The 21,487-nt window shown below is 38.9% G+C and overlaps 1 protein-coding gene across 1 annotated transcript in view; it reads right to left on the bottom strand.

The window, feature by feature from the left end:
• The window catches only part of LOC111141198 (3-oxoacid CoA-transferase 1), a 125,956-nt gene that overhangs the window by 14,820 nt on the left and 89,649 nt on the right, over nucleotides 1–21,487 (bottom strand). Inside the window, exon 14 of the mRNA XM_022493605.1 lies at nucleotides 6,257–6,346. Coding sequence (XP_022349313.1) covers nucleotides 6,257–6,346 — 90 coding nt within the window. The remainder of the gene's footprint in view (nucleotides 1–6,256; nucleotides 6,347–21,487) is intronic.

The raw sequence follows: 21,487 nt of genomic DNA, 5'->3' as shown, positions 1-21,487 counted from the left end.
TGCAGGATAGTGCGGTAGCAAAGAACACTGTCTTAAGGGTCCAAAGACCCATTTATGTTTTTCTCTTGCATCTGCCTTTGAACGGTCATTTTGGTCCCTTCAATTCTTAGTGCTGTGGTTTCCTCTACAACCGCCTCGTCTTCCTTACCTGATCACTATAGGAATCACACAAAATGTTCTGAAAGTGCAGTAAACTAGGAGGAGTGGATCCACACACAAATATTGAGGGTCAGTGGGGTTGGTGCCTCCTTATCATTCTGCTTCTTTCTATCTTTCCTCATGAAGAAATGCCAGAAAAGGCAGAGGAATGGATACAAAGTGTAGCATTAAAATGCTCTGACTAGCCTCAAGGGCTCGTGATTTCACTTCGCCCTTATATTTGCTAACTTCGTCATAGCCCTGAGGAAGAGCTAAATCTCTTTCCTCCACCTGCTTCTCCAGTTTTTCTCTTTTCCCCCTTGGTCACTTACAGGCTTCATGGAAGCCCTGGGAAGTCACCGTTTTCTTTCTCAATGATTTAGTGTCTCCAGTACTTTCTATCACTTGCTTCATGGTGATCTCTAATTCTTTAGATAATTGTGTGAAATCCTGCACCTAAATTCTTTAGCAACAAACAACTCTGGTTAAATGATAATAAATCTCCCTTGTTGTCATGATGGTAAGCTTTATGTTATCACAATGAACTTAATCCCAAACAACAAGCTCTCTTTTTCAGGACACAATGATTTTTGCATTTGATAGCAGCATTTTATTCACCTGAGGGAATGGAGCGTGCATGTAGTAAGGTTTTGCTTTACATAAAACATCATTTTATGCCCATCTTTTTCTGTTAAGTGCTTTTTAAATGTGGCTGCAATATATTTCTTCTTTCAGGAAACTTCCTTGGGAAAGCCCTAATGATCAAGTACAGAAAAGGCAAATTCTAGAAGTTGGTTGCTCCTTAAGGGACGGAGTCTTAAGGCCTTCATTCATGCTACCTGAACCACACTCCACCGCAGACTCCATCACCCCACATTCAAGACCCCTAGTCTTCAGGACATGGGGTGTGAATATTGTAATTCTGATTGAAGAACTCCAACAGAGCTAGAGCTGTAAAACACCACGTGACTGAGCTTCTAAGGCCCACCGGAGGCTGCTGTCTAGTCCCAAGATAGGTACTTGTACATTCCCAACATCTCTGAACCCACGAGGAGAAGCAAAGCTAGCAGAAGTCTGTGACAGGGCTTACAAGACTTTGGGGAGATACGTAAAGGTATGATCAAAGGGAGAAGCAAAGACATCTCAAGACTGCAGTATGAAACATACAAATTTATAAGTCAAGAGAGGAGCTGAGTGAATTATGGTTACTCCCCCTCTTCTGCCTACTCAGTCCTAAAACTGCAAGGCCTGCATTAATGCACTGAAAAGAGGCACTACATAAGCTGAACTTGACAAGAGAATATTCAATACTTCGTCTGCTGGCACAGTGAAACCTAGGACAGATCTCTCTCTGGGTTTTCGCCGAAATATAAAAGAAGCCTGAATGTCACTGTCCCTTGCCTTTCCTTCTCCCCACTTGTCTCGATACTTAAATTAAGGGAAAAAGCATCTATAAACATACACACACAAACACACACCTCACAAGGAATGTGGTATTACAAAACACATGGACTGTCAAATCGCTATGAAGATTGAAAAGAAAACACAGAAAAGAAACATGAGATTGGCTAACTAAAGAAAATCAGGATATACAGGGTAAAAGGACAAGATGCTATTATTCACACTGAGTTTATACTCCTGGGTATTTTTGGCCTTTACACAGTACCTATTTGGCAGGGATTCCAATAATCCACAAAGGACTTGAGCAGAAAGACTCAGCTAGCTCTGAAGTAGAGAACCGTTGCTATTACAAATGGTTTTTATATGTGGATGTAATAACCATTTGTGGTTACAGGCACATTCTCAAGGGGAAGGCTAACCAAACGAGATGGTACATACAGCAAGGCATTTCCCTGAAAACAGTCTTCAGGGCTTTGAGATTTTAGAATAGAAGGCCATTTTTCTTACATATAACACAAAAATCTTTATCACGGCCTTTTATTTTCTCTCTAAAGATTGCATCCTATGAACTCTAGCCTAAGAATGGCACAGCCCAGGCATGAACAGGAATGACTTTCTCTTTCCATTCATGAATTGCTGTTGGACATCAGAAAGCTTCTCTGTGAGCTAGTTTTCCTTTTAAGAACTGTGGATGCTCAAAGCCTCAGAATTTAGAGTTATTAGCTTAATTAAATTTCTATAAGACCATTTTAAACAGCTTTATTGGTTGTTGGACTGTGTTCTGCTTTTTTTCTTTTCCATTATAAAATTTTTCTTGGCAGGCATTTCCATCATGAATGGAGAAATAAAAAGGGAAAACCATGTAAGGATTTCTATTTTTTAAAGGTAAATATTTTTTTCCTAAACAGATCCTAGCCACAAAATAGTCTCATTAACAAATTATAAAATATTGACAAGCTTCTTTAAATGAAAAAAAAAAAAAACCAGTTGAAACTGTGTTAATTATAAATTATTCCAACAAAGAAATACTTTATTTACCTTGGATACTTCTCAATGCTGCTGAAAATTAATCCAAGAATGTTTCTCAGGAAATAATTTAAAAAAAAAATCTTTCACATTTGTTGGCCTTTGGTAACACATTTGGTCCAAAACAAATAGGACTAATAAACCTCATTTACTTTATATAATTCCTCTCCATATAATTCCTCTCCAACGTAAAACCACATTCAAGATTTCTATTTTGTTATCAGATAAGGATTAGATGTAATCAAAACCTTATTCATAAAGACTTATCCCCAACATCCTAACAATATAATTATGATTCTTTTCATCCTTTCAGAATCCAGACCTCCTACTGTAAAATAAAATCTAAACCTCTTTCAGAAAGAGGGCTTTCATTTATGTTCTCTAAAATAGGTACCCAAGCTTTGCTTGTTTCCAATAAATGACAACCATGACTGAATTTCTCTGCTTTTGTGCTCTAAAAGTTATACCCTTAGGAAATATTTCCAGTACACAATACTGAGAACAAAGCACTTTCTTTTATATTGTTAGTGGTAATGGTACCTGCCAGACAAAAAAGGTTATTAGAAAAAAAATGGGGGCCCAAAGGCAGGATACATGGATTCTCAGCTTGTTTTTGCTCCTAATTGTGTACTTGACTTTTACAGGAATTTTCAACCTCTGTGGCACTGGGTTTGTTTTCCTTTGCAGGGGAAACAACAAGACCTTCCTCATAGGACCATTGTAATGATGAGATATGGAGGCAGGACTTGTGAAACGGCTTTGAAAAAGTTAAAAGTGCTCTTACATGTTCAAAGTCTCAGTATTATTTGAAGAATTAACGAATTCAACAAGTATTTATTGAGTCCTAATGTGCATTAGACATGATACTCTTCAGCTCTTAAAATGGACAGAGCCCCTTCCTTCACAGAACTTACATTCTGGTGGAGAAGGTGGTGAAGGTCCATCAGAAGGGGGTGGGGGGACACTTTTGTTTTATGGAATAGTCAGGGGAAAGCTTCTCTTTGAGTAGAAACCTGAGTGAATTGAGGGAGCAGGCCAAGCGGGTATGTGAGGTAGAGCATTCCAGGCCTCGAGAAGAACAGTTATTTTTGCAGGTAAATGTCTCATCAAAGCAAGGAAAGCCTTAGGGGAAACTTAAAAAGGGAAAGTGATCATTCTGAAACCTGAAGCTTCCAGAAAAGGGCAGATTTGGATGAAACTGGTGCAGAGTGTGCTCTGGTGAGGATGCAGCCTGTACACTATAATGAACACAAGCTGGACCAAGCTGAATGAAGCTCCCGGCTCTCTCCACACCCGGATAAGTTTCTTAACCTGCCCACATCTCAGTCTTAAGAGGGGCACTGAGAAGCTAATGAGATTCATTATGTGTAACGCCAAGCACAGGGCGATGTGCCTCATAAGGACTCAAACTGTTACTACTTTCCTTCGTTTTCCTGACAGTTTTAGAGGGGAGAAGAAGGACATATCAAGAAGCCTAAGAAAAAAGGTAGCTAGACACCAAAAAACTGCCTAGGAAGAAGAAAATAGTGAAAATATTTTGCTTTTGTAAAAAGCTTTAAGTAGGGATTTCTAATTAAACATCTGAAGAACCATTTATTTTCCTGTTTCAGAAATTCTGGCTGAGATGAAAGAAAAGGCTTTGGAAAAAGAGAGTGGGGGGGGAGAATTTGCTAAATACAAGTCTAATGTTTTGAAAACGAATGCACAAAAATAATCTAAAATGAGGTGGACTTCAATGCATATGCATCAACATTGAAGTAACAACAAAAAGGAAGTCAGAGAGTTTTCTCCAAATTAGACATCATGTTCCAGAAAAGATTTGGATTTGATTTGCATGCTTGGCATCCTTTTTGCCTCTGAAATGAAGTATTCTGGATGCTTTTGCAAGACATCTCTCAGAAGTCACCTGCATTGGTTTCATTCTTTTGTTCCATATTTATGCTCTTCTGCTTCCTTTCCACTGTTTATAAAACAATTCATGATATTTTCATATTTATTACAGTTTTCACAACAAAACCATTTCATGGAACACATCACTCTGTAACAGAACTCCCTCTTGGGAAGCAAGACAGACGCGAATCTTCTAGCTCTATGCTCTCCCACGATGCTGTATCTCTAAATAAGAACAGGGCAACGGATGTCTGGGTGGCTCAGTTGGTCAAGCATCTGATCCTTGATTTCAGCTCAGATCATGATCTCAAGATCTTGACATCAACCCTGTGTCAGGCTCCAGTGCTTGAGAGTCTCTCAGCCCCTCTGCCCTCCCCGCTCATGCTCTTTCTGTCTCCCAGAAAAAGACAAGACAAAACAAAAACAAAAACAAAAACAAAAAACAAACAAAAAAACAAAACGCAGGGCAACTGAACTAACATTTCCATTAAAATTAGCAGGTCTCAAGGTGAGAACAGGTAGATTTTGTGTTAAAATTAAGAATTATAAAAAATAAGGAAGAATGAACAAAACATAGACAATGAAGAGAGCACCACCCAGTATGAATTTTGCAAATCAACAGAAACCCATGGATTCAGGTCAGAAAGGCAATTAAGCTCAGTTGGTTCAAAAACACTGAGTTGGGAACAAGGAGCAAAGTTATACTGACAGCTCTGTAGTTAGAAGACTGAACTTTGGAATCACGGACACCTAGTTCTAATCTCAGTTCCACTAGTTATACGACCTCATGCAAGTAACTTAACTTCTCTGAAGCTGTTTTGAAACCATAAAAAAACACCTATATCAGGTTCATGGGCTTATACATGCAAATACACACAGAGTGGTTAGTATACTGTCGATACACAGTAAGCTCAATAAATGGTAGCTCTCTTTATTGTAGCATGATGAACCATCATCATCATCACAACCATTACCTGACCACCACCAAATGTAAGCTCCATGAGGTCCATGACTTTTGTGTGGTTTGTCATCCCAAATAAGAGAAGTACTTAACACATAATCAGTACTCCATAAATATTTATTTATTTATTTATTTATTTTTTAAAGATTTATTTATTTATTTGACAGACAGGAATCACAAGAAGGCAGAGAGGCAGGCAGAGAGAGAGGAGGAAGCAGGCTCCCCGCTGAGCAGAGAGCCCGACGCGGGGCTCGATCCCAGGACCCTGGGATCATGACCCGAGCTGAAGGCAGAGGCTTTAAACCACTGAGCCACCCAGGCGCCCCTCCATAAATATTTAATGATTTACCAAAATAAAAGTATCTTACTTTTCAGAATAAGGACACTTGCTATCATCAAGTCCACCATTTTCACCCTTCCCCAAATTGCACTTCAGAGTCTTGGTAAGAGTCCGTATTATCCACTTGAAAATAACTGTTGTTGAAAGGCCATATTTTGTTGTGTTTTTCATTTTGCATGCAGAGAGCAACTACTATAATAATCTTTAAACCTGAATCGTAACATCTGCCCTGATATCTTTTCACTGAGTTTGAAGACATTATAGCTTTTACTCTTATTGTGTATGCAAATAACTAAGGAATACCCCACTGTTTCTTCTGCTCAAAGTTAAAGAACCATTTAGCTGAATGAGAATAAATAACTGTTTATTTGCAACCTTTCTCTCTAAAATATAAATGCTATCAATTTGGAAGAGCCTGAGAAAACAACAAAAACCATGGATGCATGACAGGCCTACAGGATTCTGGCATACTGGGAATTTCCAAACGCAGCACACATTACCTTTGCAGAATGCTCCATGGTGACCACCACTTTGGTCTTCACACTGGACACTAGATCCATAGCCCCTCCCATTCCTTTCACAATCTTCCCCTGCAAAACAGAAATGGAAAAGAGGATGTAATTATTTTTCACTTCTTTTGGTATGTGGCAGAACAAAATTAACTGGCAGGAATAAGTCACTGGAATAATGAGTGAGAATAACTCACTGACCTTTATTGCTTAGTACTAGAACCTTTAGAATATTAATAATCTGTTATTCTATTATTCTATGATTGAAGGATAAGTTCAGGATGAATACTTTGATGTCATTTTTATTAAATGTGGCTAACGTTATTTTGTTGATGATATACTAGCAATAAGACAATCAGTAGGTAAGAAAAATCTTAAGGGGTGCCTGGGTGGCCTAGTCCTTAAGCATCTGCCTTCAGCTTGGGTCATGATCCCAGAGTTCTGAGATTGAGTCCCGCATCGGGCTCCCTGCTCAGCAGGAAGCCTGCTTCTCCCTCGCCCATTCCCCCTGCTTGCGTTCCCTCTCTTGCTGTGTCTCTGTCAAATAATAAATAAAATCTTAAAAAAAAAATCTTAAAGAAAAATCTTAAGAACCATTTCAGAATTCTGGCACTTTATTACTACAATGATAGGAGACTGAAATTCACATATCCCTGACATCCACTTCCTTCTTTTTAAACACAAAATCGGCACCACTGAGTCTTCAATTGCAAACACTTTCTAAAGCACTCTCTTGGATTTCCTACAGATTAAAATGTCATTAGGTAGTAGGCTAAGGCACTTACGGTGTTTCGCCAGTAATCATTAATATGAAAAGGTGGATCTGTCTTTCTAAAACTGAGCATTTATCTTGCTCTTAGAAAAATAAGCCAAACAAAACAAAAAGCATATTGCTGTTAAGCAAAAACAGAAAACAGAAGCAGAGTTCAGGGCCTTTCACCATCACCATTCTATTTTTGTTCACTTGTCCATCTCCTCATTCATTAAACATTTAGCAGCCACATTCTATGGGCCACTCTGAATAATTCCCACTGTCTGTTCTGTCTCCTGGTTCCAGAGCCTTGGAAGAAGCAGGTATTGCCAGAGACGATGAAATAAATTCTTACTCAAGTATATTGAAGGGAAATATCTTCTAACATTGAAACCTCCTTAAAATTTTATTTTTTTAATCCTAGTCCTCTTGATGATTCGACAGTAAACTCTCAGCTCCTTCTCCATACTTTCACAGTGACAAGTAGAAGAGGCAATGCACTCACACCTGGCTTTCAAACATAGAAGTCTCAAGTTCTCTGATTTCAGAAACATTTTAGAAGCCAATGCCAACACCACACAAACATGAATTAGGTGTGCATTATATAAAGGAAAGGAGCAAGTGGTCAGGATGTCTTCGTGGTCCATCTCTGCTAAATGAGATGGGCAGCGGCTGGAAGTGGCTGCGGAGTGGCACGGCAGCGGGAGAGGAGCAGGGAGCAGGGCAGACATGGAAGGTACAAAGTAATTCTGTCTTCAGACACGTACGTTTCAGTGAAGCAGAATATCTATGTAATTTTATGCTTCCATGAGCCATGCCTTCATTCCTAGCTGTGATTTTAATAAGCTAGGTCTATTATTTTCATAATATTTCTGTAAAGAAATATATATTCTCTACCTTTATGGGATGAAATGTAAGTAATTCAGAGATGGAAGCAATCAATGTCTATCATAAACTCCAGTACTAAGGAAGTTTGAGATTTTAGAGCATCAAAGGACATTAAAGCAAGTCCATTATAGAAATGAATTAACCTGTTGTGGTAAGAACATTCATCCAGTCTCAGCTTTCACATTGTCCTTGGGAAGACTCTAAAGGGATAAGTGCTAGCAGAATGAAGAAGCCAAAGAAAAGCAGAAACTAAACTATCATTTTAAAGACTTCTTGAATTAAAAAAAAAAAAAATCCTTGAATTAGAATATACTAGAGGCAAAGTTTTTTCACCTGTGACACAACAATGATAGGTAAAAGCTTATGCCAACCTCTAACAAGAAGCTTGTCCAATTCAGATGAATCTGATTTATACATTTTAAATCATTGTCAATTGTTTAAGAAATATTTATAGAACATGTACTGAGTACAAAACACTGTACTGGCAGGAATATAAAAAGCTACAGAACATGGTAGAAGAACTGTCACTTTGTTTCTGCTAAAAAGAACATTCTTGCCCATATACACCAGCTCAGGAGCAGAATACTGGAGATCTGGCCCATGAACCCCGTGAACACTGGCAAATTCTCTGAACTATCTCTGAATCTGTTATCTATAAACCAAGAGTAAGAGTATCTTTCTTCTCCTAAAGCTGTAATGAGGAGTATGAGATAATGTATGGAAAATTGCAGAATAAATAAAATTTATAAATGCACTGACACATATCATCCAGTGTATTTGGTTTACTGACTGTCTAGTAAGAGCTTGTCACTGTACTGTGTGCTAGAGTTAGAGATGACCACAGCAGGCCTCTTTTGTTCCTAAACTCCATCATTAGGGGGAGGAAAAGCATCCATGAGTAATTAAGGAGATCTGGACCAATATTCCTCTCTCAAAGACTTATTTATTTATTTGAGTGAGAGAGAGAGAGTAAGAGTGAGAAAGCGGGGAGAGGGAGAATCAGATTCCCTGCTGAGTGGGGAGCCTGACTCGGAGCTCAATCTCCATGACCTGAGCCAAAAATCAGGAGTGTGATACTTAATCCACTCAGCTACCCAGGCACCCCAAATTTCCTCCCTCTAAAAGAAGCCTTGCCACAACTCCCTCATCCCCAAGAGCCTGGTGCTGAGTGCCTCCCCCCTTCTACCCTGGCACATTTGCTAATTAGTCTGTGATTGTAACACAGTGAATTTCAACTTTTTTTTTTCATCTTGTAAGTGCTTGGATGAGTGAGGAGTGAAAGGATTAAACGGACGTAGGCATGTACAAGTCCTAGCTGGGCAGTGAGGCTGCCAGGGGTGACTATGCCTGGGGAAGCAGGAGAGGGAAGAGGCAGCTGGGGAGGGGTGGAGAATGGATCTCACAGAGGAGGTACTTCCCCAGAGCAGGGTGCCAGATGGCCCAGAGAATAGCAGCATCGCCTAGGAGAAAGTATTTCCAGCAGGTTAATAGGAACACCTTCAAATACTTGGTTTTCCTGTTTTTTAAAGTAAGTTCATTGTATTGGAGAAAGAAAATAACCTTTTCCCTTCCACTTCAGTTCCCAGGTGATTTCTGAAACAGAATCAATTACTAAAGGAAAACAGTTCATTCTATCTATCCCAGCAGAAAGAAACAGGGTTAGATGAGACTTAACTCTCCAATGGTGGGAAATTCATCACTGCCCTTCAACCCACCTTAGCCGCCACGCTTTTGGGGCTCAACGACTTGCATTTCCCGGTCTGCACTGCAGTAGGGGTGACCCTGTGAGTTCTTGACAATGGAGCGAGGAAGGGGATACCTGTGATTTCCAGGCCCCTTAGGCTCTTTGCCTTCTGCAATCTGGACATTGACATCCAAGGTGACCTTGGAGGATGACGGAGCTTCCTCCATCCTTCGGGGTTTTTCTGGGTCTTTAAATCACTGTGTGCAATAGACCCCACTTACTCAGAAACACACTGCACTGTTCGATATGAGTGAAATGCAAATGTATAGGGTGCTAAGCCATTGAAATTGGGAGTCTTATTCGTTATAGCAGCTAGTGTGACTAATATCATGATATGACGCCCAAGTGAGTTCTATGGAAGGGACAGAACTGGATGTAGAATCACAACCGTTATATCTGTGCAAGAGAGGAAGGAGCAGGTCTCTCGCAGGGACACCATATCTACTTCTCCCTGACAGAGGGGACTATGCCAGATACCAAAATTTACCTCTCTATCCACATGTCCAACACAATGCTTGCCAGTTTACAGAGACGAGAAACAGACCTCACAGCCATCTCTATCTCCCTCCCCCATATCCAACAACCTATTTGACACACAAAACAAGACACTGATAAGACAGAGAAGTTACGAAGCTAAAAATACACCTTTACATAAATCACAAGAGTGAAACTGATTCTCAGAGAAAAATAGGCCTGTGATGCAGAAGAGATTCTGGGCATGATTGAAGCACTGGGCCAGGGTGACACGAAGCGTGCCTTTCTTTAAAATCTCATCAGCAAACATACATTTCTTGAATGGTGCAACTTTAGCTCTGAAATGTATTTTGGCTAGCATAATGGAGAGATGATTGCTGGATACTCACTTCGTGGCCAACTCATCTTTTTGCCGTTAAAGACAGACTCTGGTATCAAGTATGCAAAGAACACAGCAATAAGATGAACTAGAAATGTTGTATGCTCTATTATGTCACAATTACAAATGTTTCTAAAAAGATACTGACTGAAGCATTATCCTCAACTCACGAATATTTTTTATTCAAAGTCAATTATAAACTAGATAGCAAAATGGGAATTAAGAATAAATAAAAGATACTAACTGAAGCATTGTCATCAACTCACGAATATTTTTTATTCAAGGTCAATTATAAACTAGATAGCAAAATAGGAATTAAGAATAAAAGATGAATATGGTTATCTACTTTTTTTCTAGAAAGTAGATTTAAACTGAAGTCAATATTTTAAATATATTTTACTTGTTACTTTGATTCTATTTTCTAATAGGAGAATTTGAAAGAAAATAAAGAAATAATGTTAATAACATGACATTAAAAAAAAAAACTCAATGTACCCAAGTACAAATTTTTTTTTTTTTTAAAGATTTTATTTATTTATTTGACAGAGAGAGATCACAAGCAGGCAGAGAGTCAGGCAGAGAGAGAGGAGGAAGCAGGCTCCCTGCTGAGCAGAGAGCCCGATGCGGGGCTCGATCCCAGGACCCTGAGATCATGACCTGAGCCTAAGGCAGCGGCTTAACCCACTGAGCCACCCAGGCGCCCCTACCCAAGTACAAATTTTAAATTTCATTCCCAAAGACAGTAATTCAAGCTCAAAAGGTTTTTACAGAAAGGCAAAATGAATATATTTGAATAGTTCTGTGAAATCCTGTTTAAAATACAATATAAAACATAATAAAAATGATTCTTGCCATCACTTTTATCATTCATATATAGGTAGAAATGGCTTATTTGCAGATTTGTTACCTATATTCTAGTCTTAAGTGAGAAACAATGTACAATATAAACAATTTTTTTTGGTAATAGAATTTTTTTTATTAACATATAATGTATTGTTTGCCCCATGGGTACAGGTCTGTGAATCATCAGGCTTACACACTTCACAGCATTCACCATATCACATAACGTCCCAATGTCCATAACCCAACCACCCTCTCCCTACCCTGCCCCCCTCCTGGCAACCCTCAGTTTGTTTTGTGAGAGTAAGAGTCTCTGATGGTTTGTCTCCCTCCCGATCCCATCTTGTTTCATTTTTTTCCTCCCCTACTCCTCAAACTCCCCATTTTGCCTCTCAAATTCCTCATATCAGGGAGATCATATGATAATTGTCTTTCTATGATTGACTTATTTCGCTCAGCATAATACCCTCTAGTTCCATCCATGTCGTTGCAAATGGCAAGATTTCATTTCTTTTGATGGCTGCATAGTATTCCATTATATATATCTAGATATATATATATATCACATCTTCTTTAACCATTCATCTGTTGATGGACATCTAGGTTCTTTCCATAGTTTGGCTATTGTGGACATTGCTGCTATAAACATTAGGGTGCACATGCCCCTTTGGGATCACTACATTTGTATCTTTAGGGTAAATACCCAGTAGTGCGATTGCTGGGTCATAGGGTAGGTCTGTTTTCAACTTTTTGAGGAACCTCCATGCTGTTTTCAGAGTGGTTGCACCAGCTTGCATTCCCACCAAGTGTAGGAGGGTTCCCCTTTCTCCGCATCCTTGCCAGCATCTGTCATTTCCTGACTTGTTAAAAATTTGTGGCCTTTTTTTTTTTTTTTTTAAGATTTTTATCTTTAAGTAATCTCTACACCCAGCATGGAGCTTGAACCCACAACCCTGTGATCAAGAGTCACATACTCTACTGAGCAGGCCAGCCAGGTATCCCTACAGAAACAATTTTTAAAGCATTTTAAATTAATGTTATGTGACTTACTGGAAAATGTTAACTGACTAGAAGAAAAAGGGAAAGATAGCTGTGGAGTGATTTAATAATAAAACTAGGTTTTGTGGCTCAATACTAAACATCAGAAAGTTCAGTACCTACCTCAGTCCAAATGTAAGCCTCTTTATTTTTTTGTTTTTAAGATTTTATTTATTTGACAGAACAAGATCACAAGTTGTAAGCCTCTTTATTTCTATCTCACTTCCCCATTATGAAATATTCTGTGAAAGAAAGGGCCTCTACACACTCTCCTAGCTAAAGACTAGGAATGAGGAAGATAAGAAATATAATATCAATATTTGTTTAAATGTAAAAGAGAGGTTAGAATTCCGTTTTAGAGAAAATAAAAGATTTACAATTTGCCTTAGTTTTTCCAAGTTATAACAAAGTTACAGTAGTAATATTTCTCTTTGCTGCATTGTACTTTGTATTCAAAACCAAGAAAAATGTGATTTTCCTTTCAAAGATTAATTGTATTTCCCAGGACAGGCAGACTGATCACGTAAACCAGCTAATACAGAGCTAGAAATATAACTGCAGTCTTTATTACCAGGTAAGTTAACAAAATCGTTTGTAACAAATCTCAGTTATCAATCATAATATGGGCTTAAAAAAAAGGAAAGCAGGTAAAAAAGCAGCACTTCTACAAACTCAAAACTTCATTTAGTAAACTTTCTCATTCCTGTTCTCTGGGGGACTTTGTTACATCAACTATCCCCCTGGCTCCAGGTTCTCTATCCTCCCCACTCTGTAGCTCCTCCCTGCTGATTCCTTGTGCGCTAAAATCTCCTTGATTTAAATTAAAATCTCCATCTGCCTTGACCATGCTTTCGAAGTGAGAATTACTCTCTCAGGTCTCTAACATTTAACTACCTGATTCAGTAGACATCTCGTGGGTTTACTTTACTATATTCCTGCACCTTTCTACTACATTTTATGCTTTTTTTTTCTTTGCTTTTTTTTTTTTTTAACCAACTCCTTGAGATACTCCCCTGGTCCTTCTATTTCAAGGCTTTCTGGCTCCTTCCCAGGATCCCTTTTCCCACCCCAGCTTTGTGTGCTGGCCAACTTAAAAGTTCTGTCCTTGACCTTCTGCTCTTGTCTCTACTTTTTCTCCAACAGTGACTTCATCTGCTCTCCTGATATAAACTGTTGCTGTCTCCAATGACACCTAAAGCCACATTTCCAGCTCAGATCCTTCCTCCAAGTCTCAGACTTCAATAACCAAAAGTTTCCCAGTCTTCAGGTAGCACAATCTACAAGCTAATTTCCAAAATCTTTTCCCCTTATCCCTGGGCACATTTAGACATTTTCCAGCCTTCCTGAGGTTAGGATTGGTCATGTGAATAAGGTCTGGCCAACAGAGAGTGGGTGAGAGTGACATATAATAAATCCAGGGTTGGACCACAAAGCCTTCCAAGCACTATGGTTCCATGTTCTTCCCCTTTGTGCCAACTACACGTTGAAAATGGTGGAGCCATGGATAGAAGGAATCTGAATCCTCAAATCAGTGCACAGAGAGCTGCCTGCCAATCATGGATACTCCTTTGGGTTCTGTGTGAGAAACCAAAACTTCTTTATGTTAATTTTGACATGCCTCTGCTCAGTATAGTCCAAATTAAATAACGTGTCTTTTACCAAGTCAAATATCATCTACTTACTAACTCCCTATCTCAGCTGGTGGCCAAACATCCACATCAAGGTCCAAATCAGAGACTTCCTTATATCTTTTAACTCTCCTTCATGATCTATGTGCAATCAGCCATTCACAAAGAACTCCAATTTTTCTAGTATTTCTTGACTTTTTGCCACCGAAGATCCTTGTGATTTCTCCCGAGTGCTGTAACAACATCCCTAATAGTCAATCTACATCCAGCCTTTTCTCTCTCAAACCTTTCCAACAGCCATGCAAATAATCTCTCTAAAATGAATATTTTATGTTATTCCTCTACTTAAAACCTTTCAGTAGTTCCCTAGTGTGCCAGGGCAGAGTCTAAACACCTCAGTCGGAATACGAGGCCTGGGACAACCTTGCCTCAACCCTCCCAAAACAGATCCCATTTCTGTGTCGGGAATAGTGAGCTGCTTGTGCATAGCATATGGCTTCACACTATGCCCTAAGCACCCATCCTCATTCTAGTAAGTGTACTCCAGATCACTCATTATGTATCACATCTCGACTACTTCTTCCAGGAAGTTTCACAGGCCTCTGCCCCATCCCACCAACAAGATTTGATTAGGGACCTCTCTTGGATGCTCCCACAGCAGCCTTGCTTATCCCTATTGTAGAATCTGCCAAATGACCTGCACGAACATCAGGACTGATGTTCCACTGGCAGTTAGTGGTCAGGCCATACAGGCAGTTATAACTGAAATTCTTCCTTATGAGAGACACCCTAGCCCCTCCCTTCCCAACGCCACCACCATCTAGCTACTGAAAATACAACAGTGGGCCTCCAAGACCCTATCCAGCTATGACTACCCTCTGTTCTGACCGATCACATTTATTCGGATTAAATCGGTGTCTATACACTAAAGAAATCAATTAACTTCACACAGAAAAAGTGAGTTGCTTCTAGCAATTAACTACCCTGATTCTCTCATTTTGTAAAAGTATAAATACCACTCAATAGTGTCTACAGAGTTCACTTATGAAACCTCATCATTCCAAGTAAAGAAAAAAACTGCAACGCACATAAAATTGATTGTGAATCATTAACTCCACCTTTGTACAGGAGATCAGTAAGCATTTACTAGGTGAATAGTTAGAAGTATGAAACTTTCACATTTTCTTTTCCTAAGTTATAATCAATGGGTGACTAGGTCTCTTTTGGTTATAAATGAGGCACTTTGGATAGGTTAACTTCTTTGTACAAGATCAGACAGACTCACATTCTGTTCTATTTTACCGAATTAATAAAATGGACAGGAGAAAAACTTTGTTATTCTTAGCTCTGTTTCAAAGCTATAATTTCAGTTTTCATAGAGTCAATTCATAATTCTGCCAAGATGAAAACAGACATCAAAGAACCTGGCCAAGGGACTTCACCTTGTTTTATCAAACCTCCTACAGAAGACATTGATGGAAAGAGCTTGAGCAAGTGCTCCAGGATACATAAAAGGGGATTTGTTTTTATTTAAAATGATTAAGGATTATTACATATGAATAAGTAATATTTAATTGAATTTATTAAAAACAACTAAGTACTGGAGTTTCTGGTCTTGTAAATTATCCAGAAACAGAATAAGCATAATACTTAAAATGCAAGGGTAAGTTATCTTCTACATTAACAACCTCTTCCTTCCCTTGGATCACAGACAGAAATGTATTAGAATCACAGGAAATTGCCACGTATGACCATGTGTGACCTACAAACACAGGAATTCCATATGGTCTGTTCAAACTCATGTTCTAACAATGGGAAAACAGATTCCATTTACTATCACACAGAATTTATCAAAGGCTGATATTATATTTAGGAGTTCCCTAGATAATCACAACGTGTCATGTAAAAATACAAATTAAAAGGTAACAATCATTTTTATTTGTCTGCGTGTATAAATGATAAAATATATCAATTTCAACAACTCATTCACATGGAATACAAAATTATTACTACTTCTTTTCAGAACTAGAAAATAGTTGTTTTCGGAAATTTTATTTTCTGATTCCTAAAATGGGACATGGGTTGGTTGGGATGGAGGGAGAGGTCTGAGAACAAGAACCACAGGCTGGAACACAGTTGCTCCATCACCCTCTCCCTCTGTCTGCAAGCTGTAAGGCACGTAGTACCAGAGGTACTGCAATTATGCCACCATCTCTGACAGCTGGACAGAATTCCCAGAGAGAGACACAGGGACCAAAGGAACAGTATTAAGGAATACATGGAAATCATTACCAGCATTTTTAATCCACAGTAGAAAAGATTTTTAAAATAATTTAAAAGATCATTTAAAAGTTAAAAACAAGACAAAAAAATATCACTTCCAAGAAATTGTGAGAGTATGCTATGTATATTAAGTGTGGGTGCCCTATTAAGCAAGTGTTAGAGGGTTAGATGCAAGGACATGAGACTGCTTTGACTCAACACTTAATAAGTACTCTGTTTCTTCCCAAGATATCCTCCAGAGTCACCTGATGACACAGTTTAATGACTGCCCCATACCTCCTGGGAGTTAACAGCTATAAACATTCATGTCAAACTGATAACCCTTTAGTCATTACTGAAGAGTCTTTTTTTTCCTCCTGTGCCAAGTTCCGATCTGTAACATGTTGACCTGATGACTCTGACATGAAGTCAGAGTGAAGAAAACTCCCACCTCTGGTAGGAAAGCATACCCTATTCTTCAAGACTAGGAAAACCATGGGCAACATCATTCCACAGAGATTCAGATCCTGGGGCCAGTATGTGGTCTAACCCCAAGAGGGAGAAGCACACCATCTTTCTGAGAATAACCCATCCTGAGAACAACAGAGAAAGCTAGAGAGCCATGTCACCATGTGTGTGTTGAGGGGGTGGGGAGCCCTAACATCACAGGGACCAGAAATCAAAAGCACAATTTTTCCTTTGAGGACTCTGGAACTGAAAGTGCATAAGAGCCAAAATGGCTCCTCCTAAAACTGGGGAGAATAAGGTGGAAACCAAGAACTTCTTCAAACACTAAAAGAAGTTGAGAAAATTACTTCAGGGAATTTGCCATGAATTTAATACTTTTGGAAGATCTATAACAAGGGATATTATGGGAGCATAAATTAATCTCTACCTTCTTATCTTTTCAAAAGCCAGCTCTTGGGTGACCAAAAAGAGAGAGAGAGAGAGAAAGAAGAGAGAGATGATGCTGGGAAAAAAATGAAAAGTGAAGTATCTTTAAAGATTTATTTATTTAGGGGTGCCTGGGTGGCTCAGTGGGTTAAGCCTCTGCCTTCGGCTCAGATCATGATCTCAGGGTCCTGGGATCGAGCCCCATATCGGGCTCTCTGCTCAGCAGGGAGTCTGCTTCCCCACTCTCTCTCTGCCTGCCTCTGCCTACTTGTGACCTCTGTCGAATAAATAAATAAAATCTTTATAAAAAAAGAGATTTATTTATTTTTTTTAAGAGAGAGACAGAGGGAGAAAGATAGCTCAGAGGGGAGGGGCAGTGGGAGACAGAGAATCTCAAGTAGGCTCCACACCCAGTACAGAGCCCGACATGAGGCTTGATCCCACAACCTTGAAATCATGACCTAAGCCAAAATCAAGAGTTGGACACTTAACCAACTGAGCCACCCAGGCACCCCAAGTGAAGTGTCTTTAAAGACAAGTAATAAGAAAAAAAAAAAATTGGGGTCGGGAGGAAGATCTTGGTAATGTAGAAATTAAAATACTGGAACGGAATAAAAAAGTAAAAATATTCTTTTGAAGTTAAATACAAAGAAAGATTAAAAGAGTAGAAATATAGAGAAACAAATACACTTTAACTCATTTCCTAATCCACCAGGGTTTTAACCCCCTAAATTTCATAAGTTTCTGATCTTGATGTTCTGATACTTTATCTCTAACTTCTATACTACTAGAGATGGGTATCACATACATGACAAAATAGTATTAAAAGCCAATGTGTGAGTAAAAAAACTTGATTATTTCAAAAAAAATCTAAAAAAAAAAAAAAATGGGGCGCTTGGGTGGCTCAGTGGGTTAAGCCTCTGGCTTTGGCTCAGGTCATGATCTTAGGGTCCTGGGATTGAGCCCCGCATCCGCATCCGGATCTCTGCCCAGTGGGGAGCCAGCTCGCCCCCACCACCCCGCCTACCTCTCTGCCTACTTGTGATCTCTGTCTGTCAAGTAAATAAATAAAAAATCTAAAAAAAAAAACAACAAAACTTGATTATTTCAGATACATGTTATCTGGAGCCTAAGTTGAAGGGTATTTTAAATCTAGTACATCCTCTGGTGAGTAGCCACAGTTACAGTAAGAAAGGAGAATTTTATTGCTTTTATTGTTAACAACACCTCGTGGGCAGACATGACTTCATTCACATTCACCTAGAACTCATGCATGGCAAATACACAGAGCTGGGGTGTACTTGCTAGAAATTATTTTTATTCCCAAGAATGCTGTGTTTAGGTCCAGTATTTCAAAGGAAAACAGTCTCTTAATAATCACTCTGACACAGAGCTGTCCAGGGAAGAGTTATTTTTTTTCCTCTAACCTCAGGAAAGTTCTTTATTATTCAAAGCTGTGTGACTGTGGGTTAGTACAAGCGTATTTTATATTACTGTACTTTGCACATATTCTATTTTTTACATATTGAAGGTACATGTCAACCCTGCATCGAACAAGTCTACTGGAGCCATTCTTCCATATTTGCTCAGCCATATTTGCTCAGCTCATGTCTGTGTTATATTTTGGTAATTCTGGTGACAAATTTTTTTGTTCTTGTTATGGTGATCTGTAATCTTTGACTTTACTATTGTTTTGGGGTGCCATCAGTCATACCCACATAAGATAAAGACCTTAATTAATGTTGTGGGTGTTCTGACTGTTCCACCAACTGGCTACTCGGTCATCTCTCTCCCTCTTTTCAGGTCTCTCTATTCCCTGAGACACAACAATATTGAAATGAAGACAATTGATAATTCCACAATGGCCTCTAAGTGATCAAGTGAAAGAAAGCTTTCTAAATAAAAAGCTAGAAATGATTAAGCTTAGTGAGCAAAGTACACTGAAAGCTGAGACAGGCCCAAAGCTAGGCCTCTTGTGCCAGTTGGCCAAGCTGTGAACGCAAAGGAAAAGTTCGTGAAGGAAGTTAAAAGTGCTAGTCCAGTGAACACACAAATCATAGAAAGTAGAACACCTTACTGCTGATGTGGAGAAAGTCTGAGTGGTCTGGATAAAAGATCAAACCAGCCACAACAATCCTCTTCAGCTAAAGCCTAATCCAGAACAACGCCCTATCTCTATTCAATTCTATGAAGGCTGGGAGAGATGATGAACTTGCAGGAGAAAAGTCTGACGCTAACAGAGGCTGGTTCATGAGGTTTAACGGAAGAAGCCGTTTTTATAATGTAAACTGCAAGGGGAAACAGCAAGTGCTGATGCAGAAGGTGCATCAACCCCGAACTAGCTGCAGAAAAATAATGGAGATGACTCTACTGAACAGGTTTTCAATGCACATGAAACAGCCTTCTGTTGAAAGATGCCATCTAGGACTCTCATAGCTAGAGAGAAGAAGTCAATGAGTGGCTTTACAGCTTCACAGGACAGACAGATTCTCTTAGGGGCTAACATTGCTGCTGAACTTATTTATTTAATTTTTTAAAATTACGTTGTGTTAGTCACCATACAGTACATCATTAGTTTTTGGTGTAGTGTTCCATGATTCATTGTTTATGTATGATACCCAGTGCTCCATGCAATATGTGCCCTCTTTAATCGGGCTAAGCCTTCCCCCCACCCCCTCCCTCTAAAACCCTCCGTTTGTTTCTCAGGGTCCATAGTCTCTCATGGTTTGTCTCCCTCTCTGATTTTCCTCCCTTGATTTTTCCCTTCCTTCTCCTAATGTCCTCCAAGCTATTCCTATTTACCATTCCGAAAAGCCTAGGGCCCTTAAGAATTACACTAAATCTACTCCGTGCTCTATAAATGGACACAGCCTGGATGATACCCCCTCTGTTCACAGTATGGTTTACTAAATATTTTAAGCCTACTGTTGAGACCTACACACACACACACACACACACACACACACACACACACACACACACACACACAAACACACACACAAAGGTTCCTTTCAAAATACTACTGCTCATTGACAATGCACCTGGTTACCCAGGAATTCTGATGAAAATGTATAACAAGACTGTGGGACATTCTACAGGACATCTGACCAATACTTCTCAAAACTGTCAAAGTCATGAAAAACAAGGAAAGATAGAAACTGCCACAGAGAAGTCTTTTTCTCAGAAGAAATGGTCTTCTCCCAGAGAAGACTAGGGAGATATGACAATTAAATGTAATGTGGTATCCTGAATTGGATCTTGGAAAAGAAAGAGAACATTAATGGAAGAATTGATATTAATAGTAACGTACCTGAAAGACTTTTACATCGAAAATTGTAAAACATTGATGAAACAAATTAAGATACCAAAAAATGAAAAGACATTCCATGTTCATGAATTGGAAGACCTAATATTGTTTTAATGTCCATATTACCCAAAGTGATCTACAGACTCAAAGCAATGCCCAAAATACCAATGGCATTTTTTTTTACAAAAATAGAAAAAAAATCCTGAAATTTATATGGAAGCACTAAAAACCCCAATAGCCAAAACAATCTTGAGAAAGAAGAGCTAAGCTGAATTTATTTTCCTAAAATCACTCCCTGATTTCAGAACCTATTAAAAAGCTACAGTAATTAAAACAATTATGATATTGGCATAAAAACAAAAAGTAATGGAACAGAACAGAGAGCCCCAAATAAATCCAGCCACGTATAGCCAACCGATCTTCAGCATGAGTGCCAAGAATACACAATGGGGAGAGGTAGTCTCTTCAACAAATGGTGTTAGAAAAACTGGATTATCCACATGGGAAAGAGTAAAGTTGGAATCCTATAGGAGTAACAAATGCGAACAAAAGCAAAAGTAGACAAGTTGAACTACCTAAAACTAGAAAGCTTCTGCATAGCAAAGGAAACAATAAAATAAAAAAGCAACCTAAGGAATGGGGGGAAATATTTGCAAACTATACCTCTGATTAGGGGCTAAGCCCAAAATACATAAGAACTCTTACAATAGCAAAAAACCAAATAGCTCAACCAAAAAATGGGCAAAGGACTTGGATATTTCTCCAAAGACATACAAATGGTTAACAGTTGAATGAAAGGATATTCCATATCACTAATCTCAAAAAAAAAAAAAACGTTGCAACTTAAAACCACAATGAAGTATCACCTCATACCTATTATCCAAACAAACAAATAAACCCAAAAGGTAAGTGCTGACAAGGATGTGAGGAAATTAGAACCCTTGTACACTATTGGTGGGAATGTAAAATGGTACAGCTGCTCACAAAAAATAGTATGGTAGTTTCCCTCAAAATTCA

Source organism: Enhydra lutris, unplaced genomic scaffold (genome assembly GCF_002288905.1).
Source record: "Enhydra lutris kenyoni isolate GAN:26980312 unplaced genomic scaffold, ASM228890v2 scaffoldscaffold5, whole genome shotgun sequence".
NCBI classification, from domain to species: Eukaryota; Metazoa; Chordata; class Mammalia; order Carnivora; family Mustelidae; genus Enhydra; species Enhydra lutris.
This window is presented reverse-complemented; position numbering and strand designations above follow the sequence as displayed.